General features: G+C 37.3%; 1 protein-coding gene across 4 annotated transcripts in view; it reads right to left on the bottom strand.

Moving 5' to 3' along the window:
• The window catches only part of ATP9B (ATPase phospholipid transporting 9B (putative)), a 240,280-nt gene that overhangs the window by 166,444 nt on the left and 48,739 nt on the right, over positions 1-25,097 (bottom strand). For 2 of the 4 annotated variants that reach the window (XM_025997772.2, XM_025997774.2), the window contains exons 6-7: positions 13,865-13,923; positions 1,433-1,484 (exon numbers count right to left, since the gene is read on the bottom strand). The exons of the other annotated variants lie outside the window; for them this stretch is intronic. In XM_025997772.2, coding sequence (XP_025853557.1) covers positions 1,433-1,484; positions 13,865-13,923 — 111 coding nt within the window. The remainder of the gene's footprint in view (positions 1-1,432; positions 1,485-13,864; positions 13,924-25,097) is intronic. 4 annotated transcript variants of the gene reach the window in all.

The following is a 25,097-nucleotide window of genomic DNA, read 5'->3' as shown; positions in this document are numbered from 1 at the left end:
CAAGCACATTGATTATTAGGTGTAGCTGAACTCTTCTGTTAATGGCAGCCTCATCTTAAAATGTAAATAACCATAACTACAGTTGATGAAAAAACATTTTTCTTTCTCATGACTTAAAATGTCCTTTGGAAAAAATGCTGTTTATATATGGAGAAAAAGCTAAATTAACAACTCTAGCACCTGATAGCTCAGTTGGAAGAATATGTGATTCTTGATCTCAGGGTCATGAGTTCAAGCCCCATATTGGGTGTAAAGATTATTTAAAAATTAAAAAAAATAATAAAATAAATTAACAACTCTAAAATTTAACTTTGCCATTTCTAGAGTTTTTACACTACAAATAATAAGACATATATATTGAGCTTCCAATCTAAGCTTCCTATAAAAATATTGTCCATTTATTCAACAAAGTCAGAAATGCAACACAGAAGGAACTTGGGTATTGATAAACCTCTCATTTTTTTTTAAAGATTTATTTATTCATGACAGATACAGAGAGAAAGGAAGAGACATAGGTAGAGGGAAAAGCAGGCTCCCTGCAGGGAGCCTGATGTGGGACTCAATCCCAGGACTTCAGGATCATGCCCTGAGCCAAAGGCAGATGCTCAACTGCTTGAGCCACCCAGGTGCCTCACCTCTCATCATTTTAGACATTATGAAAATGCGTGACCATGTATCTAGATCACATAATTAAGAATTGACCTAAGCAGACTAGACTTTAGGTTTCCTGATTTCCAACACACAGTTCTTTCCCTTGACCACATGAGGCTTCCATCTCATTACCCCCTTTCCACCATCTTCTTACTGGTGAGAGCTCAGGTCATATAAATATCATTTACCCTGTGAAACCCACTCACCTAAGCAAATTGTCTGTTTCCTCTCCTGTTACCCCCACCCATCTTATAACTCTTAAAAGTATCTATATAATCAGAGTATTACTGTCAATGTATGTATATCCATACATAAGTAGATCATGACCTCTTTGAAGGGAAAAATTCAGTCTCATTCCCTTTGTATCTGATGCAACAAGTAATATCTGGCACAAAAACAAAACAAAACAAAACAAAAAGTAATACCTGGCACAAAGTAAGTGGTAAATAAATTTTTGCTCAATTAATAAAACTGAAAATACAGACTAGCAATCAAATTTTGAGCAACATCACCATTTAATTACTTGGATATCAAACAGCTTTGAATGAAAACACTCATTTGATATAAAGGTTGTGATAGGACTGTATTTTTTAAAACAAATATTTACAGTAAAGATCACCATTTTAAATATCAACAGTGAAATGTGATTCAGGATTAACGAATTCAATGTATCATCATTTGAAGAAAACTTTTTGTAAGAATAAATTTAACTTTTACCTTTCAAAATGAAAATTAAACTAAAATACTAAATGACCAGCAATTTAAATACAAATAAAAATACCTGCTTTTTCTGATGTCCTAAGAAATACCATGTCCGATGGAATTCTTTGATTCTGCAGAGAGTAATATAAAACACTAATTATCTATATGTAAGCTTATAAAGTAATACAATTTCATTACAAAGCAGAAATAGCTAGTAAAAATAAAAAAGTCAGAATTAAAATTTATGCTGAAGCAATGAACATTAATTTGTATAATTTATATTTAAATTCATCTTTTAGTTGAATTTCTTTACAATTCTCTCTCATTAACAAACCATGAAACGGCATTTGGGATGACCTGAAAACTGCTCCATTTATGAAAAATGATAAATATTGCCTCTTCTGTGTCCTCTTTGTTAACTGAACTCATACATACAGTATAGCGATTTTAGTCCTATAAAAAATTATGCCCCCTCCCTATTAGATTAAATAACCCTACAAAGTGAGAACAGAATTCCTCCAAAGCCTAACACAAAACAGAACATATCATAAATAAAACATTTACTCAACGATGAATAAAGGAATAAGTGTACAACTTAGCAAACAAAAAAAAATAAGCCCTACAAATTTGAGAGAGACTCTTTTATCAAGCAGAGAAGGACAAAAGACTTAAAGGTACTTACAAGCATATAAGCTTATATGAGTATTTGCTATCCATACATTTATTTAATCATTACTAATAATTTTGTCAATTGGAAAAGCTGTATCAAACTAAAGAAAAAATACATGGTAAGAACACGTCACAGAATTTCATGAAGTACTTGTATTTTTGGGGAACTAAGTAAAGATTTACCCACACATGATAAATGGATTACTTGTCAGTAACCAAGCAATAAAAACAAATATAAGTCATTCAAGGTGAAAATGATATGTTGTGGGCCAAAGCTATCTCTTTCTAAAAAGAACAAGAAGGATCAATTATTAAGATCTAAAGAACTCATAGGTCAAAAAAGAAACCACAATGTAATTTAGAAAATATTTTTAACTGAATGATAACAAAAACTCAACATAGCAAAGTGTGTGAAACCATTCTGCCAAAGCCAAAGAAAAATGTTGAGGAAAACAGATAAAAATAAACGCACACAATATATAACGGAAGCTAAAAATACAAGCTAAATATCCACTTGAAAGTAAGGGGAAAAAAGCCAATGAACCCCAAAGAAAGTACAAGGATATAAGCAAATATTAAAACAAAAATTAGTGACACAGAAAGCAAGTATATACATACAAGTAATGGACAGCAAGAAAGTATTTTTTAAATATGCCCATTTCACTAGTAAGAAAAACTAAGGTTAGACTATAACTAACAAAAGACAAGCAAGTCAAGTTCTCTAAATGAAAGCTATCAAGCATTACTGAAAGAATTTAAATAAAACCTAGAGAACACATCATTTCCTAAAATCAGGATGCAAAGATGTCTGTCATATGCCCATCAATTGACCTATATATTTAACATAAGCCCAATCAAAATCTTAACATGTTTTTTGGGAGGAATTGACAAGGTATTCCTAATATTTACAGGGAAATCCAAAGGCCAAGCATGAATAAGACAAATGTGAGAAACACAGAAGGATGGCTAAGTCTACAATATACCAAAACTAAAATATTAAACTAGAACAGTGAAGGCAAGATGGCATTTCATTAAGATAGGTAATTAAATTATAGGGCAGCCCTGGTGGCTCAGTGGTTTAGCGCCGCCTTCAGCCCAGGGTGTGATCCCGGAGACCCGGGATCAAGTCCCATGTCAGGCTCCCGGCATGGAGCCTGTTTCTCCCTCTGCTTGTGTCTCTGCCTCTCTCTCTCTCTGATGAATAAATAAATAAAATCTTAAAAAAAAAAAAAAAGATAGGTAATTATAAGCAATGTAAACACAGAGATCCAGAAGGGAGGTCCACATGAAAATGGATACTGGATTAATGAGAAAGGTGCCACTAAGGAGCCTCGGTGTCCATCGAAAGATGAATGGATAAAGAAGATGTGGTTTATGTATACAATGGAATATTACTCAGCCATTAGAAACGACAAATACCCACCATTTGCTTCAACGTGGATGGAACTGGAGGGTATTATGCTGAGTGAAGTCAATCGGAGGACAAACAGTGTATGTTCTCATTCATTTGGGGAATATAAATAATAGTGAAAGGGAATATAAAGGAAGGGAAAAGAAATGTTGGGAAATATCAGGAAGGGAGACAGAACATAAAGACTCCTAACTCTGGGAAACGAACTAGGGGTGGTGGAAGGGGAGGAGGGCGGGTGTTGGAGGGGAATGGGTGACGGGCACTGAGGTGGACACTTGACGGGATGAGCACTGGGTGTTTTTCTGTATGTTGGTAAATTGAACACCAATAAAAATTAATTAAAAAAAAAAAAAAGAGAGAGAAAGGTGCCACTGCAGAGCAGTGACAGAATTATCCTTTCACTAAACAGTGTTGAGAAACTTCGATATATACAGGAGATGACAGGAGATAACAAATGCTACATCCCTGTATCAATCAAAACATAAGAATCTATTCCAAATGAATTTTCCTTCTAAATGTCAAAGTCAAAACAATAAAGCCCTAAAAATATTATAGAATATTTTCATGGCTTTTTGGTAGGGAATATTTCTTCCCCACCAAACCTAAAAAGACTCCATCTTCTCCACAACCAAAAATTTAAAAAAACATAACAAAAAACCCCAAAAATAAATGAAAAGATTAATAAAGCGGACTTCATCAAAATTAAGAAGATCTGTTCAGGGGCAGCCCCGGTGGCTCAGCAGTTTAGCACCGCCTTCAGCCCAGGGTGTGATCCTGGAGACCCGGGATCGAGTCCCATGTCAGGCTCCCTGCATGGAGTCTGCTTCTCCCACTGCCTGTGTCTCTGCCTCTCTCTCTGTGTGTGTATCTCTCATGAATAAATAAAATCTTAAAAAAAAAAAAAAAAAAAGATCTGTTCAACAAAGCACACCAGGGAGGAAAAAAATACTTGCAACATGTAACTAATAAGATACTCCCAGCCACAGCCCAGGCGGTGGCTTAGCGGTTTAGCGCCACCATCACCCCGGGGTGTGATGCTGGAGACCAGGATCAAGTCCCACATCGGGCTCCCTGCCTGGAGTCTGCTTCTCCCTCTGCCTGTGTGTCTCTGCCTCTCTCTCTCTCTCTCTCTCTCTCGAATAAATAAATAAAACTTTTTAAAATTTTTTTAAAAAAAGAAACTCCCAGCCAGAATATATAAAGGCCTATAAATTGTTAAGAAAAGAAGGGATAACTTAGAAGAAAAATGCAAAGTGATTTTAACAGGCTCTTTCCAAATAAGAGATTCTCAAAATTGGGATGCCTGTGTGGCTCAGTGATCGAGCGTCTGCTGTTGGCTCAGGGCATGATCCAGGAGTCCCAGGATCCTGCATGAGACCGCTTCTCCCTCTGCCTGTGTCTCTGCCTCTCTCTCTAGGTCTTTCATGAATGAATAAAATCTTTAAAAAAACAAAACAAAAAAAAAAAAGATTCTCAAAATCATGTGAAAAGGTGTCCAACCTTATTACTTTTCAAGAAAAGGTATGCTAAAACCACAACTACTACATACATATTGGAGATGCTAAATTAAAAAGGCAGACAATGCCAACTGTTGGGAAACATGAAGCAACAGGAACTCTTACACACCGCTTATTAGAATCTAATTTTGTTCACAACCTTACAAAATCATTTGCAGTACCTACTAAAGTGGTGCATCACATACCTCAAAATCCAACAACTCTACTCTTTAGGTATATATACGATAGCAATGTGTGCTCAAATGAGCCAAAAGGTATGACATGTTACAATCACTTCTGATAGGCAAAACAAAAAAGCCATCCAAATAGCCACCACCAGAATGGATAAAAGACACAATGAACGAATTATGGCTATACACAACAAAATGGAAGAATCTCACAAACGGTAGTGGGTCAAAAGAAAAGTACCCACCTAAATACACATTTCTTGAAAAGCAACTACTCACAAACTCAATTCTGAATTTATGCCAGTTCTATGCTGTCTAGATCACTATAACTCTGAATAAAGTTTTAATGGAGAAGTATGAATACTATAATTTTATTCACCTTTTTAAAAACTGTTTTCACTATTCTGGGTCCCTTGTATTTCCACATGAATTTTTAAATTGGCTTCTCAATTTCTGCAAAGAAGTCAGCTGGGATGTTGAGAGGGATAGCACCAAATATGCAGATCAATGTGGGGAGTACTGCCATTTTAACAATATTAGTACTTCTAATCCATGAACATAGGATGTCGGGATGCCTGGGTGGCTCAGCGGTTGAGCATCTGCCTTCAGCTCAGGGTGTGATTCTTGGATCCTGGGGTCTAGTCCCACATCGGGTTCCCCACAGGGAGCCTGCTTCTCCCTCTGCCTATGTCTCTGCCTCTCTCATGAATAAATAAAATCTTAAAAAAAGGAATGTCTCTCCATTTATGGAGGTCTTTAGTATATTTCAACACTGCTTTGTTGTTTATTCTTAACAATAATTTAACTTATAAGTATTTTATCTTTTTTAACACTATAATGGATTTTTTTTCTTAATTTCACTTTCAGACCATTACTCTTTATTCTCTTCCCGTTTTACCTTTTGTGAAGCAGTCATAAATAAACTACGTAACTTCAAACAATCATTGGATACTTTCTATTTGTCCTTTCCTCAAGACAAGGAACCACACAGAAGAGACCTGTGTTTTATTAACATTATACAGCCTAGTATGATGTACAACTGTTTCTCTGACCCTCCCACCCATTCAGGACATATGGACTGTGTCTGATTTGGGGCTAGTATGGATAATGCAGGCATACGCATTCATGTATGGCCTTTTATGCCAACTTAAATTAACATTTTTTGTGTTAAAAAGTCCAAGAGTTCAACTGCTGGGTCATATAATAATTGCATATTTAATTTTTTAGGAGACTAATGATTTTCTAGAATAAGTGTAACATTTGATAATCTCACCTGAAATGTAGGAGTGATCTCTTTTCTTCACATCACTGCTAGTTAGCATCAGTTTTCACGGTAGCCATTCACTCAGTGTGTCCTGATATTTCACTGGGTTTTAATCTGTGTTTACAGATTACTAATGACATGGAATATTTTCTCATGTGCTTATATTCCATCTGTAGTCTTCTTTGGAGAAAAGTCTCTTCCATCTTCTCATTTTCTAATTTGATTTTTCTTTACTGTTGAATTTTTACATATTCTAGATGGTATAGTATGGTGGTAAGTCTTTTCCTCACCTGTACCCTGTGTTTTCATTGCATCTTTCATAAGCACAAACTTTTAATTTTAATGAGATGCAACTTACCAGTTTTTTTCTTTTATGAATTGTGCTTCTGGTGCCTAAGAACAATTTTTCTACACTAGATTCTGAATATTTTCTCCTCAATTTTTTTTAAGTTTTTACACTTCGATAATTTTCATTTAAATCCATGATCCATTTTTTTTTCTTAAATTTTGTTAATATATAGTGCAACATTGGTTTCAGGAGTAGAGTTCAGTGATTTTATCACTTACATACGACACGCAGTGCTTATTCCAACAAGTGCCTCCTTAATGCTCATCACCCATCTAAGTCCATCCACCTCCCTCCATCAACCTTTAGTTTGTTCTCTGTAGTTCAGAGTCACTTATGGCTTGTTTCCCTCTCTCCTGTTTTTCTTTTCCCTTTCCCAACGTTCATCTGTTTTCTTAAATTCCACACAAGTGAGATCACATGGTATTTGTCTTTCTCTGACAGCCCAAGTGTCCATTGACTAATGAATGGATAAAGATGGTGTGTGTGTGTGTGTGTATGTGTGTGTGTGTGTGTGTGTGTGTATACACACAAACAGAATACTACTCAGCTATCAGGAAGAATGAAATCTTGACATTTGCAATGATGTGGATGGAGCCAGAAGGTATCACGCTGAGTGAAATAAGTTAGAAAAAGACAAATTCCATGATCCATTTTTATTGAATATCTATATAAAGCGTAACATTTAGAGTAGGTTCATTTTTTTTAACCCATGTATGTCTACTAGCTCCAGCCTCATTTGTTGAAAAGGCTAACCTTTCTCCATTTTAATTGCTTTTGCACTTCATCAAAAATCACTTGAGCATCTGTGTGTATCTATTTCTGGGTCCTCTGCAATGTTCCACTGACCTTTGTTTCTACTCTTCTTACACAGTATTAATAACTATAGCTAGATAGCATTCCATAACATCAGGAAGTGATCCCTCTCACTTTATCCTCCTTGTCAAGACTGTTTTTGCCATTTTAGCCTTTACAAATTAGTTTTAGAATAAGCTTTTTCGTCTAAAAAAATAAAAACAAAACCTTGCTGAGATTTTAATGGGAATTGTATTAAACCTATATTCAATTTTAGGAAAACCAGAATGTTCCAACCCAAGACTAGAGTGTCTTTCATTACTTTCATGAGCACACTGTTATTTTTAGTATACCTACGATTTTGTTTTCATAGTAGGGACTATAAGAGTACTTCAGTTTTTATTTGTTTCTACATGTTGGAAATGAGATTGGTTTTTGAGTGGTGACCTTGTAATTTGCCACTTTGCTGAACCTACTTATTATCATTAGTTCAGGAGGTTTTTCATAGGTTCCTTGGGATTGTCTATGTACATAATCATGTCATCCACAAACAGGGACATTCTTATTTCTTCCTTTCCAATCTGAATTCCTTTTATTTCCTTTACTTGTCTTATTCTATGTAGCTAGAAATGTTAATAGTGAATTAAGAGTGGCAAGAACAAACATCCTTGATTTACTCCCAATCTGAAAGAGAGGCATTCAGAATTTCACCATTAAATATGATGTTGGCTGTTATGTTTTTACAGAAGCTTTTTAAGCATAATTAAGGCAATTATCATCTAATCCAAACTGTGGAGAGTTTTTATCATGAATGGGTCTTAGATGTAGTCAAATGTTTTTCCTGCATCAGCTGATATGATCATATAATTTTTAGTCTGTCATAGAGTGGATGACACTGGGTGATTTTAGAATGTTGAACTAGCCTTCAGTACTCTGAATAAGCTCCACTTTGTCATGATATAGCATTTTCTATATATATTGCTGTTATCAATTGGCAATTATTAAAAATAAATTTTTGTCTATATTCATGAGGGATATTTGTGGATTTCTTTTGTTATGCTTTGTCTTGTGCTGGTATGAGGACAGTAACTAGACTCCTTTTTTCTTTTTTTAAGATTTATTTATTTATTCATGAGAGACTGAGAGAGCAGCAGAGACCTAAGCAGAGGGAGAAGCAGGCTCCCTGCAGGGAGCCTGATGTGGGACTCGATCCGGGATCCTGAGATCATGCCTTGAGCTGAAGGCAAACACTCAACCACTGAGTCACCCAGGCATCCCTAGTAACTGGCCTCCTAACATAGGCTAGGCAGTGTTCCATCCTCAACTATTTTCTGGAAACTGCTGTGCAAAAATGACAGTAAATCTTCTTTAGAGGTCTCAAGGAATTCTTCAATGAAAATATCTGGACCTAGATAATTCCTTCTTGGAAATTTTAAATTGCTCATTCCATTTCCTTACTGTTTGTAGAACCATTCCTATTATCTGTTTCATTTTGACTGGGTTTGGATAGTTTGTGATTTGGGAAGAACTGGTCCATCACCTAAGCAGGTGTATAGACTAGATTGCAGCTGTTGGTGGCATTCCGTAGTGACCATTTCAATGGCTCAGAAGGAGCAGTAATGTCTCCTCTGTCATTCCTGAGATTGGTGATTGCTTTTGCTTTCATTGATTTGTTATCTTGTCTTCCTATTTTCAATTTCATTGATCTGCTCTATCTTTATTATTTCCTTCCTTCTGTGTGCATTGATTTAATTTTGCTCTTCTTCTTCTAGTTTCCTGAGCCAGGAACTTAGATTATTAAGTTGAGATCTTTACTTCTTTCTAATGTCAGCACTGACTACTATGAAATTCCCTTTCAGCACTGCCATACATGCATTCCGTGTACTTTGTTGTATTTTCATTTTCATGCAGTTATGTATATATTCACAAATCCTTATCCCACAACTAAAGTACACTGTTCACTTTCCACATGTTTTAGAGTTCTCCTATTGCTGTGCTGTTATGAATTCCTAATTTGATTTTCTATGATGAAATAACATGCTGTATGCTGTATGGTTTCAAATTCTTTTCAATTTTTTGAGGTTTTATGGATATGTTTTATCTTGGTGCATGTTCTGTGGACACTTGAAATAGACGTATGCTCTCCTCCTATTTAGGAGAGTGGTCTGTAGATGTCAGATCTGGTTGGCTGATTCAGTGAGGATCTTCTCTGTCACTGCTGAGTTCCCACCTGGCACTTCTAACCAGAGAGTGGGGCTGAAGTTCTCACTTCTAATTTCTTTTCTTCAGCTCCAACAGTTTTTGATTCATTTATTTTGTGATTTCATTATTTGGTGAGTACAAATCAAGGATTATTTTGTCTTCTTGATGAATAACCCTGTTATCATTATGTGATGTCCCTCTTTATTTTTAGTCATTTTCTTGACTCTGAGCTATATTTCACTAAATATTAATTTGGCCCACCTACTTCTGATTAATATTTTGTGGTGTATCTTTTCCATTTTATTATTTTCCTTCATCCTATTTGTGTCATTGGATTTGAATTCCTTGTGAATGGCACATGGCTGGGTCTTTATCCACTCTGCCTATCTCAGGATTGGTATATTTAGACTATTCACAATAAAAGTAATTACTGACACATTAGCACATAAGTCTGCATTTTATGATTTTCTGTTGATTTTCTCTGGTATTCATTCTTCAGTTCCAAATTTCTTACTTTCTTGTAGGTTACCTAAACTCTTTTCAGGAGTCCATCTTAGTATCTCAGACTGTACCTCTCTGCATATTTTTTGTAGTGTTTGTTTTGGGTATTAAAATACACATTGTAATACTTATTAAATTATTTAAAACATTTATTAAATTACATTACCTCAAAAAAAAAAAAAACCTGTATAAAGACCTGTTTTTCAAAATCAGCTATTAAAAAAACATGTTTAGGTTGAATAATGAAGGAGGACTCTCAAGTGTCACCTCCAATTCTGCTCTGCTTTGTGCCTACCTGGACTTCAGAGCTGATGTTAGGACCTGTAAGATGACCTGGACAACCTTCAACTTCTAAGTCTCTTCTTCCAAACAGTTACCCTACTTGACACATTCCACAAGTAATAATGTTTCAATTGACATGTTTTTCTAAAAAATTTTAGATACTTCTCAGGAGGGTTCCTTGTTAAGCCAGGAAACAATCTTCGGATTTTCTTTCTTTGTCCTGCCTGCGTAATCTAACCTGGACTGTGCATGCTTCTAGCCTACCACTTTTCAAGTGCATGTCAAAAGATCTGCTTCTCCTAGGGAGAGTCAGAAGCTGCAAAAACAGGAATTTAAACACAGATCTCTTTAACATGAAAGCCCACATTCTTCTCCCTTCCACTGTCCCAGGCTGCTGCCCTTCTGTTAGCTGTACAACTCTCAACACCTACAACACTGGTCCAAATTGGGTCAGCACACTTTTAAATATCCATACAGCGACTACTGATATACTAAAATTTTCATATTAGGATATAGAATTAGAAGAGCTACCCTCCAACATAAAATCCACCATGGAAATACCCATGCATTAATTTCTGAGTAGCAAGCAGTATGGTCAAACAACTGAGAAATTACTTTTCTGGTTAGTGGTAAGTGTTTCCAATACCTTCAAATAAGAGGTAAAAAATAAAGCCATCTGCCACCATATTGTTGCTATTTCTTTATAAAGGTTGTATCAATCAGTAACTTTTATCACTACAAAAAAACACAAAATTGGAGCACCTGAGTGGCTCAGTGGTTCAGCATCTGCCTTTGGCTCAGGATGTGATCCCGGTGTCCTGGGATAGGGAGCCTGCTTCTCCCTCTGCCTATGTCTCTGCCTCTTTCTCTATATCTCTCATGAATAAACAGATAAAATCTTAAAAAAAAAAAAAAAAAAAAAAAGAAAGAAAGAAAGAAAAAGAAAAACCACAAAATTGGTTTAACAAATATAAATCTACTACTAAAAATGTATTGTTACACAGCAATTACTAGAAATTATGTCTAAAATTTCTAATACTTATGCTTCTTAGGTAACCAAAATTTGTGGAAAATTTTTACAGGAAAATGGGTATATAACTGGAAATATGAAAAAGTACATCAGGTACAGGGGCTACCTCTATTTTTTAGTTTACAACATTTCCTAATGATTAGTGAAAATATTTTAGAAGTCCTTCCCCTAGCTCTGCTACTATACACATGCTCGTTTACAATACTGATCTAGTGCTGGAGTACTTCACACTGCACTACCCATGTAGCTACTACATTAAAGTAAAACCTTTACCTGGATGTCTACAAAGTGTCTACGGCATTCATCAATCTCTCACAGATGGAATACACCTGGGAGGCCAGACAGAAGCTCAAGGGCAATGCCCATAGATCTAGATGTCTATCTTTCATATCCTTCTATATGACTGAAGAGATGAGCTCTTACGCTGTGGCTAAGAAGGGCTCACGTATTACTCAGTAAAAACAGGAGCACTGAAGGGTGCACCACTCCATCAACCTAGGCAGCAAAGGGAAGGAGAACGTGCATCAACAGCAGAGCAAGGGAAATGAGAAAAGAATAAGGCCAAACAGTACGCCCTGGTTCACAAAGAGAGATTCTATATGCTCTTCGAACCCCACTATCAACACCATACAACTTCTTACAAGGGAAACAAGAACTGCTGACACCAGGTCCCCGCCCATGAGTCCATGCTGCTCCTGCTCCCATCTTCTCCTGGCAGGCCACTGTGAGCAGCTTGTGGAGCCAACCCCCTCTTTGTCCCCCACCAATTGACCCCACAGCAGACAGGAATAAGGGAGGCCTCCAGCCAAAAACTCATTGAACCAGGGCCCTGAACAACGCCCAAGTGAACTGGAGGTGATGGCCACCTGGCTGTCTGCAGCCCTGAGAAGGACCCGGAGAGAGGACCTACACCAAGCTATGCCCCAATTCCTGACCACAGAACCTCTGAGGTAATAAACACTCATATACAGCTCAACCATCTCTCTTGTTGGCATTTATCCTACAGAAACATGCAGAGATGTATGTATAAGGATGCACATAAAGCACTTTGTAATAGTAGAACACAGACATCATCTGAAAATCTAACCACAGATCAAAAGCTAGTAACTTACAGTGTCCATACAACCAAATGCTATGTAAATGAGGTACAAATCAATACATTCTATTTTCCTATTTTGTAAAATCAGACTAATATACCCCCAAACACTCTTTGTATACACTTACTGTATACAGGGAGATAAAGGGAGATAAAGCCCACTTTAGTCCTGAGGAGAAAGGCCTTCTTGTACCAACCATCTCCAGAAGGTGGCTCAAGCCGAGAACATGGCCTGCATGCCAGATGGCACCAAGGACTTGAACTATTCTCGTAAGAGGCCTTATTACAACTTCTCATAAAACATTATTTTTAAAAAGTTGTTCAAGCACCTTCATAAAACATTATTTTTAAAAAGTTGTTCAAGCACCTTAAAAACAAACAAAAAAAGAGAAAAAAGAAGAAAACAAAGAGGCTGTCCATCCATTCGCCATCACTCAGGAAAGTCAGTGCATATGCAGAAGCACCTCTACCCACAGCAGACAGCCTGTGCAGGCACTCCCCAGGTCACTGCATGACTGCCACTCTGACACCAAGGGCTTAATGGCTCTTAATGGCTCTGTCCTGTATTGACCTAAGCTTTTTCTTTCTGATATTCTTGTACTTCCATTTAGGTTTCCTTCCTGAAGTTTCTAAACCCCAAGAATTAATATCCAATCATTGTAATACATCTATCTATAAAAGGCAGTTTTAGAAAATGAAACATATCCTATGATAACCAGGTTCTAACTAATATAATTCTTTTTTAAAAAATTTTATTTATTTATTCATGAGAGACAGAGAGAGAGAGAGAGAGAGAGAGAGAGAGGCAAAGACACAGGCAGAGGGAGAAGTAGGCTCCATGCAGGGAGCCCGATGTGGGACTCAATCCTGGAACTCCAGGATCACACCCTGGGCCGAAGGCAGGTGCTAAACCGCTGAGCCACCCAGACATCCCCTCTAATATAAATCTTTGGTCAAATGAAATCATTCTGATAATGCAATATTAAGCAGTTAACACATGACTTACTTTAGACAAAGTACAATTTCACCTGTGCATACTGAAATGTACTAAAGCAAAACAGACTACAGAAAAATCTAGATTTTTCTTCACATACATCATATCGTATACAAAGATGTTAAGATTTAAAATAACTGTCTCAAACAATTTCCTTCAGATTCAAAGTTACTGCAATCAGGCTAAATGTTAATCACTGGCATAGACATGTCTAAAATATATTAAAAATGCATCAACCTTTTCCACTATGATGAGGTCTCCAACTTGTATGTCTGAACTCTTAACTTGCACTTTACCTTAAAAAAAAGAAGAAGTATAATCAACCCAAGGAAATAATAGTACACCAGAGTTAAAGTTTCAATTGACAAATAATATTTTAGAAATAATTTTCAGAGGGGGGGAAAAACACTAGATATTTATCTGGACTTATACTTTCAAAATAATTTTATTTCACATAGACAGTCACTAAAAATTAACTTCTCTTAGTCAGCTCCCAAGCACAAAGAGCTAACTGCCCCCAATACAAGACATGCGGTGTGGGAGAGGGCTCCAACTGGAAGATCTTCCCAAATCTGCCATTATTTCAGGTCTGGGTCCAGCACTGATGATCAGAAATAGCACTATGGGTGATTTAATGAGTGAATAACATAAAGATGTAAAATCCTTATATTAATATTGTGAATGGCATTGATTGACACATAACTGACAGAACAAAAGAAGTGAAGAAAAGGATACATAAAATCACTGTGCACAGGTAGTCTCACAGATGGTTCCGTACTGATAACTGATACTGATAAAGTTGAAAGCTTTGTTACAAGAAGTGATTCTTCTTACATGATACCGTGTGTAAATTCTTAAGTTATCTATATTATATCTAGTGTACAACGATCTATAAAATTTAATGTTACACAACACTATGTAACATTAATGTCGCACAGAGTAGATGAAATGTTATATACGTAATTTAAGACACCATCCTACATAAGCAACAAAACTTACTCAAGTTTTCTCTCTGGACTCTCCATTCTCCCTCCCTCCTTCTCTCCTTCCCCCTCCCACCACCCCTCCTTCAGTCAATTTCCCTTTTAGAACTAGCAACACCCTTGTGGAACTATTTTTATCTTTTTGTGGCTACTGGTTTAACATGGGAAAATGTCTATGCCTTCACATTCATTCAATTTACTCTGAAGCTAACAGAAAAAGAGGTAAAAGTTCATATCATACTATTAAAAACTAACATTACTAGTTAGTTATACCATTGACTTTTAGACCACATTCAACTTATTACAAACTTATTTCCTAAATACTTTTTGAAGCAGCTGAGTGTCAACAGTATCACACCTGTTCCTAAAGGTGTATTTTGAGGATATCAAAAAAAGTTTTGTGAATACTATTTTTCCATGTTGCTCAATTATACAATAAACACATAAGGACTAGAACTAGTTGCGGAGGGGAGCTATTTTTTTATTCACATAAAACAGCAATGTTCTTTAGAATTACATGTGAAACAAATCTTAAGATATCTTCATAATTGATAAGTACATGTCTATTAATAGCCAGAAAGTATACCTATAAAAGAATGTCTATTTTAATTATTTTTTCAACTGGTCCCTTCAAGCTTCGTTATCTGTGGTCCCACTACTGTGTTTTCTATAGTCAAGCACCAGGTAGTAAAGTTACCTCAGTGATCTCATGCTCCCTGGGTATTACTCGAAAGAATTCCTGTCTTATCACTTCATATTATTTTCTCTCCTACCATCCAACCCACTTTTCCTTCCTTCTGCTCTTCTATATTCTCAGTAACATACCCATTTAAAAAGGAGAGGAAGAGAAATAGCTGTAATCATAAGATATAATAAATGTAGTAAACAATTCTTAAATATTTTGAGACACAAAAATATATCCCTTTCTGACTCCTTCATCAATATCTTATTTCTGAGAGAGATGTTACTGTCACATAACAGACACAATTTATATTTAATATTAATAGCTTTAGTTTGGGGGCATTGTATCGTGACTTTTATTCATTTCCAAGGAAATTACTTACAATTACTTGTGTAAGGAAAACAGGTGATGGTAAAATGCAGCGTAGAAACTTCTCACATTAATGATATGACAATGAGAATAAAACATGAGAAGGCTATCATGTCCTACTGGTATGGCAATCTGCCTTGCTTACCTACTTAAAGTACACATTTCTACATTTTGAAAAATTGGTCAAATTGGCTCTTAGTTCTCTAAATAGTTTTCATTAATCTCTGTGCAGGGGCTCCTTGTACTTCTTTACAGCACAGTCACGTGAACTCACTGACTTCTCTTCTCTTTCTTCCAGAGCAGTTAGGGCATCAGAAGAGAAGAGGGAGCATTACCTTTTCCCCAGGCACCCGCCTGTCAATGACAGCCCAGCACCATGACCGTGACCCTAGCTGCCCAAGGTGGACAACTCATGCCTACACCAACAGTTTGATTTCTGGACACCCTTCGTGAACTAAGCTAACATCTGACCCTATTAACATACTATCATCAGAGATGAGGGATTGGTAACAGAAGGAAACTCCTAAATTTTACATATTACAGCACAAAGAAAACATGTATCTGCCACCTGCTCTCACAACCCAATAGAGCCATCCACAATGCAAAGTGTTTTTGAAATGGGCATTTAAAATTTAATAACTTCAGAGCTATACTTGACAGAACCAAATTCTAAATACAGTAACGATGAATACACCAGTACTTATACTTGAGGACAGTTTTCCTTAAAAATGCTGTATTTAATTTACCTCAAGTTCAAGCCCTGGAAGTCATTCAGTATTGGCCTTTTCTCTCTGATGAAAGAGTCAACAATGAATGTTACCAGGTACAGTAATAGCCATCCTTCCCTCTCTCCAAACTAATGCAATAAAATCTTTCCATTCAAGCCCTCTTCCTAGGAATAAATGTTCCTGCACCATGCTTCCAAAGCGTAGCAGCTTACATGTTTCTCACAGAATAAAAGCATTCAACTCGCTCGTTCCGTGAACCAAGTTTCACAGGCTCCTTTGAAAGATCCAAGACATAACTCAAAGGACTACTTATTCTTACTCCAAAGCTTCTTAAACACAGACTCTGTCTACCAATCTCACTGCTACTCATTTTTTGCTTGAATAAAGAGAATACTCTATTAATATGCTCCATTACTATCACCTCCCTAATTCAATATGAATTCCAAATGAACCGGCTGGCAAAACTAAGGATTATGTTTATCTCCCCCAAAAATCTCCAACATTTGACGATTACTTATAATTCAGATTTACATCATTATACACATGTTCTTCACAACTAACCTCAAATTAATTTTCTAGCAAGTCCTCGACACTTGCTGTTTCTTTTGACTGGAAGCCCTCACCTCATAGCTCTCCTTAGTTACACAGCAAACAGAGCTTCATGACGCCTTTGGACCCGCCTAAGCACCAGCAGTATGTATGCACACCTCTACACAATGTGCTTATCTGCTATCAACAAACATTACAGTGTCGACTAAACCCAGATCCCGTGACAGGTTCAAAGCATAACTGAAATATATTTTTAAGACATTTGCTTTGTTCTTCGCAAATGCATCAAACAAACTTACCCCACTCTAAAACAAGAGAAACTTATATCAATCTATTCCTTATCGGTTAAATGGATCAAACGTCATAAGGGACTAATGGGAAAGTAGCTATATAAGCCACATTTAACTCGACACAGACACCAAATGAGGATGAAAACATATTAATTACTTCTTTCCCAACAAAATACACAGAGGTAATAAGGGTAGGAGATAATTAAGCACCTTTTTAAACAAGGACTTGATCACATATATGCGGCACTCCAGAAGGTCAACACCAGATGACAGGTGTACTTTCCTGGGCAGAAAACTGCACACCACACCAGCAGATTGCTTGGCTTATCTCTGTTATTTGGGTGGGACCAGTACCCACCAACTCTCTTAACACTTTAAGTGTCTGTGGAGGTAGAAAACTAATTTAACATGGATTATGAAGTAAAGTGGGTAGCTGGGAAATGTAATTAATATATTTATTTACATACATAAGTAAACTGTATTTTGAAAGAGACCTATATGCTGAAAATAAATATTGCTGAGAGAAATTTTAAGATAAATAAAAGGAAAGACCTATCTCATGCATGGGTAAGAAGACTTAGTATTAATAAGATGTTAATTCTCCCTCAAATTTATCTCTAGATTCAATGCAATCCCAAACAAAATCCTAGCAGCCATTTTTACAGAAATTCACAAGCTTATTTATTTATTTATTTATTTATTTATTTATTTATTTATTTATTTATTTATGATAGTCACACAGAGAGAGAGAGAGAGGCAGAGACATAGGCAGAGGGAGAAGCAGGCTCCATGCACCAGGAGCCTGACGTGAGATTTGATCCCGGGTCTCCAGGATCGCGCCCTGGGCCAAAGGCAGGCACCAAACCGCTGTGCCACCGACAAGCTGATTTTAAAAGACATATCAAAATACACAAGAACACAAGACCTAAACCTGACTGAAAATGAAAAAAACAAAGCTGAATGGAAACAACACTACGTGATTTCAAAAATTATTATAAAGAAATAATAAAAGAATGGTATTAGCATAAAGACAAACATATCAGTAGAGTAGAAGAGAGAGTCCAAAAAATAAACTGATACACAAAAAGACAACTGACTTTTGACAAAAGTGTAAGACAAAGCCATGTGAGAAAGACCACTTTTCCAAAACATGGTGCTAGAAGCATTTGGATATCCACATGCAAAAAAAGTACTTACATGTACACTTGGTACTAGTACAAATATTGACTCAAAATGGATATACATGATGTAAATCCTAAAACCAAAGAACTTCTAGAAGAAGAAACATAGGAGAAACAGAAAATCTTTGTGAACTTGCATTAGGCCAAGAGTTCTTAGGAAAGAATAGCACAATCATAAAGGAAAAGCTGAGAAATCATCACCTAGAACATCTAGGCCTAGACATCATCACCTAGAACATCACAGGGGCTGGGAACAATGAGAAGGCATAAGACCAAGGGGTCTGCAGCTGAAAAATAGCTGGAGTCACATGCAGAAGAGAGTAAGCTTGGGAAAGACAGGGAGGGTGGTTGGCTCCAGGTGAAGCGGCCCCTAGGCCCTGGCTGAAAAACCACCACCATGTGGCAGGGCTGCCGAGGAAGAGGCCCCCAAAGAGAAGTCCCACTCAGTGAAATCAAGAAGGCACATGGGAGGGTCTGTAGTGAAAGCCTGAGGCAGTAAAGGGATCTGAGGGCCAGAGACTGGGGAAAAGGCAAGGGTAAGAATACAGACGAAGAGTCTCTGGCCATGAAGGGTGGCTTTACAACATGAGGCTATCTAGGCCACATGCAACCTATCATGGAGCATAGGGGCTGGGAGGCCCTGGGGGAGCACACAACTTCTTTCTGACTCCTGCTGAAGGTGGGCGGGGACCCAGGGGCCTGTGGTACCCCTCCCCTGACACAGGCTGGGGACAGACAGAAGAATATGGGCAAGATCCTGCCTGCAGGAAACTTACACTCATGAGCAGACGTAAAGCAGGGTGAGATCAAATACAGTGACATGTCAATTGTATGAATTACAGCCTAGGAAATAAAAAAAAAGAAAAAGGAAATACTGCTGTTTTAGAGGCTTATAAAGCATCTTGCTAGAAGTAACCAATTTTTACTCTTAAACTATTCACGAGCAATAATCAAAGTAGTTTTAAAAAGCATTTTTTAGCAATCACAAAAAAAATTAAGAAGCTCAAGTTAAACACAAATCTTTTTGTTCTATCAGTAAAAAAAAAAGGATTAGATAGCTCTAGAAAGAATATGGAAATATTGTGGTAAGAAACATTTAAAGATAAAAGACTTCATATTATTCACTGGGTCAATTACATTAGGCAACCACTTCCCCTCTAAAATTATGTCACTAACTAAAATGGTCTATTCCATCCATGTAATTACCAACAGAGTCCAGAAGCTGCAGAAGAGACTATCCATCCATACAGACTTTATATCCCACAAATGCACACATCCTTTGCCTGAAGCAATATGCAGAACTAAACAGAAGTACCAAAGCAATTCCCTATACTCGCTAAGTATTTTATAGAAAAGTACAAAGGTTTGAAAAATTTAATAAGTATCTCATTACTAAATATTTTATCAACTAACAGATACAAATGAAAATTTTTATGGTCTTACTACCAACGGGACACTTCAAAGTCTTGGTGAAGCCTGCTGGTGTTTGTTTGTATAAGAGAAATTTCTAATTTTGTTTTCTGTGGTTAGAAAGACTTCTGACACATCTACCAAGTGTTAAAATACAAAATATTGTTAACATGAATGGTTCATAATTAACTAGTTCTAAGACTCTCAATCACAAAAACCAGAAGCTTTATGAAAAAGCAGCCTTCCTCTCTCCTGGGCCTGCAAAGGTATGAAAATCCCAATGCCCTATAAGAATCTGCACGGTTACATTACTACTGAAAGGGATATGAACTAAATATGGTTCAAATTGTCCCTAGTCTCTCGTTTCCTCTAGATTTTCAATAATCCCATGGCAATTTCTTACTGGTCAAATACCCCAAGTGTGGAAGCTGACATCGATCCTTTGTAGAGAATGAAGAAATCACAGATAAAGACGGTAAGCAACCGTGAGCCTATTTATAAGGTTTCAGAGCCACTGGTCTAAATCACAAGCAGAAAGAAAACCTCCCAATGATCTTATTATAGTGTCTTGTGTTTCATGTTTCTCAGAGAAAACAAGAAAAAATTGGAAGAGCAAAGTAACTGATGGAGAAAAGAGAAGGAGGGAGGGAGGGAGGGAGGGAAGATTTCCCAAGACTCTAGAACGTGTTAAAAAGGAACATGGTTTAAAACTGGAATGGAGGGCAGCCCGGTGGCTTAGCGGTTTAGTGCTGCCTTGGGCCTGGGGCGTGGCCCTAGAGACTCGGGATCGAGTCCCACGTCTGGCTCCCTGCATGGAGCCTGCTTCTCCCTCTGCCTGTGTCTCTGCCTCTCTCTCTATCTCTCTCTCTGTGTCTCTAATAAATAAATAAAATCTTTTAAAAAATAAAAATAAAAAATAAATAAAACTGGAATGGAACTGGCATGGAAATCTGGGTGAGTCAGTGCAGCAGAAGATAAAGCAAGGCAAAGGGCCCCAATTGGATGCATTTCTCAAAGGTCTGAGAAAAGAACTTTAATAACATTAATAACTGGTTTTAAAGGAACTAACTAAGCATTTTTGGGAGAAAAAAGAAGACAGATCCCTTCTTCACATAACACACACCTGATATGTAAAATTACAAGTGGAGTAAAACATCCGCTATGGAAAATAAAAAGTCAGAAACACTGGAGGGAAATAAAGATACTCATTTACCTGGGGGCTGAATGGACTTTCTAAGATTGAAGCATAACCACAAAGGAAAAGACTAGAAGATATGCATACATACAAAGTATAAATTTATCCATATTAAAAAGACAAAGATACAAAAATGAGTCAAACAAGACAAAATTATTTGTCACAGGATAAATTTCTCTTAGAGAACTTACAAAAAGGTAAAAATGGACATATGAAAAAAGATGAATAAACTTTTATCAAAGACCAAAATGAACAATGAAATGTTAAAAGGTAAGCAGCAAGCAAAACACAATGAAAATATTTGTCACCAAGAAAGTTGGCAACGTAAAAGAACTACAGTGTACAAAGACATTGGGAGAAGGGGAGGTCTGGGCTCCATGGAATGCAAACTGCTGCACCTTCACTGGGCAGCTGTCTGACAATATCAGGCCTACAACTTTTCATATTTGATCTGGAAATTCCACCTTACTGAATCAACACATTTCTTGAGTTCCTACCATGGACCAACAGCCCTACCTAACTCTGGGGGAACAGTGGTACAGACACGGAGCTGAGAATGCAATGATTAGAGGTGATCACTGGAGGAAAATCACTTACTAGAGGGAGGTTCCGGATGCTAGTACACATCCGTGCCTACACAGAACTCTCCCCTGTCAGAAGGTACTTTGTTAGCCAGGATTTTTCATTGCTTTCATATGTTCCAGGCCCTAATCTCCAATGCAATAAAAAACATTATATGTATGAGCATCATGACAAAATAAAATTCATACAGATCCTCTTAGGATGGCCTGAGAAAAAAAGATCAGTGATGAGAGTAATGAGGACATACCTAGTCCAGCCACAGAAAACTAAAGAGACAAGAAAACAAATCTCAATTCAGTTTGTGCCTGACTAGATCAAGATCTACCACTATGTGGTACAAATGTAATGATGTATACTGAACATCTTCAAATGAATGCTTTCCAAATGCTGCTCAGACCACAGGAAAGAAGACCACACAAGAGAAATATGTGAAAAGGTGAGCATGCTGATCTAGGAACTGCTCTGACTACATACAAGAACTACACAGAAAGGCTTTCCAAGTATCCAGTGTTCCCCTTCATTTGTGCTGTCACAAAAGTAGACCAGAGACATGAAACTACACATAAGAGAAAGGAAAGCCACCAATGCTTGAGGACTGGATGTCAGCAATACACTCTGATTACTTCTGACTTTATCAGCTCCTAGGCAATTTCTGGTGGGAAAATTCAGCTAACATTTGAGCATACTATTTTTTAAAAAACCCAACTAGGGGATCCCTGGGTGGCGCAGCGGTTTAGCGCCTGCCTTTGGCCCAGGGCGCGATCCTGGAGACCCGGGATCGAATCCCACATCAGGCTCCCGGTGCATGGAGCCTGCTTCTCCCTCTGCCTGTGTCTCTGCCTCTCTCTCTCTCTCTCTCTGTGACTATCATAAATAAATAAAAAAATTAAAAAAAAAAAAAAACCAACTATCTGAAGACATGACTGTCACAAAAGGAAATTCTTCTCACCAAGTGGAAAGAAAATGCAGTAACTCAGGAAACCAGTTACACATCAGGATTTCCCTACCAAAGTACACATCGCCCAGAGACAAAGTATAGAAGACAGTAAAGAAGGACTTTATTTTTTAGTTATTTCTTTTAAAGATATTATTTATTTATTCAGGAGAGACACAGAAAGAAGCAGAGACCAGGCAGAGGGAGAAGCAGGCTCCCTGTAGGGAGTCTGATGGGGGATTCGATTCCAGGTCCCCGGGATCACACCCTGAGCCTAAGGCAGACAGACGCTCAACCTGAGCCACCCAGGTGCCTCAAGAAGCAGCTTCTCAAGTGGTAACACATGGAGCTAACTGAAAACCATCCAGTGTCAGGGCACCTGGCTGGCTTGGCAGGAAGAGCATGAGACTCTTCATCTCAGGGTCATGGGGTTATGAGTTTAACACCCACACTTGGTGTAGAGATGACTAAAACAAAAAATAAACTTAAAAAAATAAATGAAAATCCCAGTGTTGACTGAGATTGTACACCCATTAAAATATTCTCTGCTTCTAACAAAGCACCCTCAAGATACGAATATATTTAAAAGTGGAAGTACCTTTCCTTTTTAAAAGCAAACATACAAGGGCATCTGAGTGGCTCCATTGGTGAAGTGTCTGCTTTCAGCTCAGATCATGATCCCAGGGCCCTGGGATCCAGCCCCACATTGGGCTCCCTGCTCAGTGGAGAGCCTCTCTCTACTTCTGCCCTCTGCCTGGCCCTTCCCCTGCTCCTTCTCTCTCTCTCTCTCTCTCTGTCAGATAAGTAAAACCTTATAAATAAATAAATAAATAAATAAATAAATAAATAAATAAATAAATAAATAATAAAGAGAGAACATTTTCCCAGAGGATTTCTACAAGAATATGATTAAGAACTCCAAATACAGAAAGTTCAAATACTGTAAATATGATATAACAAACCACAGTTAAGTCACATAAGGAAGAGATTACTATGAAATATTAGAAATTAAAGGGATGTACAGAAAATACTCTGGACCAGAAAACAAACTTCAAACTAAAGTCAATAAACATATACATGCATTTTTTTATATTGCAGATTTTACTTATCAGTCATGTGTATCAGAATAACCAGCCACACAACAATGCACCACAGCTGTAAGAACACAGACGTAAGAATGGTCCGGGTTCAAACATGAACTCTTCTAAACTGCAATGGCTCAGAACAAATCATGTAGTATGATTCAGGTCCCTCACCTGTAATGTGGAGATAACACCTACCCACCTTGAATGGTGGTTATACAAATGAGCACGTTACCTGACACACTCAGGAGAAGGTCAAAAAAAAGCAGTAAAATCATCATCATCATCTACATGTAAAATCTCCTTCCAAAGATCACCAACGATGATCACTCTTGTTTAAAAAGGTAAATCTGCATTTCTATTTGAAATAAACCCACTGACAATTATTTTTAAAGTATCCTGAGTTCGAGTATCACAGAAGTACAAAAGACATAACATTAGTATGCTTTCTTCAACATTGTTTACTATTTTTAGGTGACAATGACATAACATAAAATCAGCCATTTTAAAGTGAATATTATAGCAGCATTGAGTACATTCACAATGTTGTGCAAACTCCCTCTGTCAAGCTTTTCATCATCACAAAAGGACACGTCATGCCCACTAAGCAGCTGCCCCCATCCAACTGCATACACTTTCCCAGGCCATCGCAACCACAACCTGCTCTCTAGCTCCATGAATCTACCCTTTCTGATAAATGAAATCATACAGCCATGGTCCTTTGCATCTGATTTCTTTCACAAAGGGCAGTATTTGCAAGGTTCACCTATGTGTTTATCAGTATTTGTGAATTTTTATGGTTGAATAATACTTCATTATAAGAAAACACTGTAATTTGCTTATCCATTCTTCCACTGGTAGACATCCAGGCTGTTATCACCTTTTGGGCAATTTTAAATAGTACTGCATGATCTTGAGTGTATGGGTATTTGCCTGAGTTCCTGTTTTCAATTCTAAAGGCATCTGGGAATGTCTCAATTCCTCCTTCCTCTGGGAATGATAGGTCAAAGGGATATACAATTCTTAGTTGTCAGTTTGTTTCTTTTACCATCTTAATTAGTGTTACCCCACTTCCTTCTGACCTCCACGCTTTCTTACTGAAGAGCCTTCCTTGTATGTGACAAGCTGCTTCTCTCTCACTGCTTTCAGAATACTCTCTTGGTCCTCAGATTTCAACAGTTTGATTATAATGTGTCTCAGTGTGGATTTCCTTGCATTTATCTTTCTAGGGATTCACTGATTTTCCTGAATGTGTACAGTCCTGTCTTTTATCAGCTTTGGGAAGTTAATGGCCATTATTTCTTCAAACATTCTCTCCGCTTTCTCCCTGCTTCTCCTTCTAAGATCCCCACTGAGTGCATATAAGTACACTTGGTGTTACCCACAAGTCTCTTAGGACCTGTTTTTTTTTCTTCATTCTTCCTTCTGCTTCTCAGAATGGATCATTTCACTTGAAATTACCTAGGTGCACTGTCACTGATTCCT

This window comes from Vulpes vulpes, chromosome 5 (genome assembly GCF_048418805.1).
Source record: "Vulpes vulpes isolate BD-2025 chromosome 5, VulVul3, whole genome shotgun sequence".
Lineage (NCBI taxonomy): Eukaryota > Metazoa > Chordata > Mammalia > Carnivora > Canidae > Vulpes > Vulpes vulpes.
Note: the sequence above shows the minus strand (reverse complement) of the source record. Positions and strands in the feature narration are given on the sequence as shown.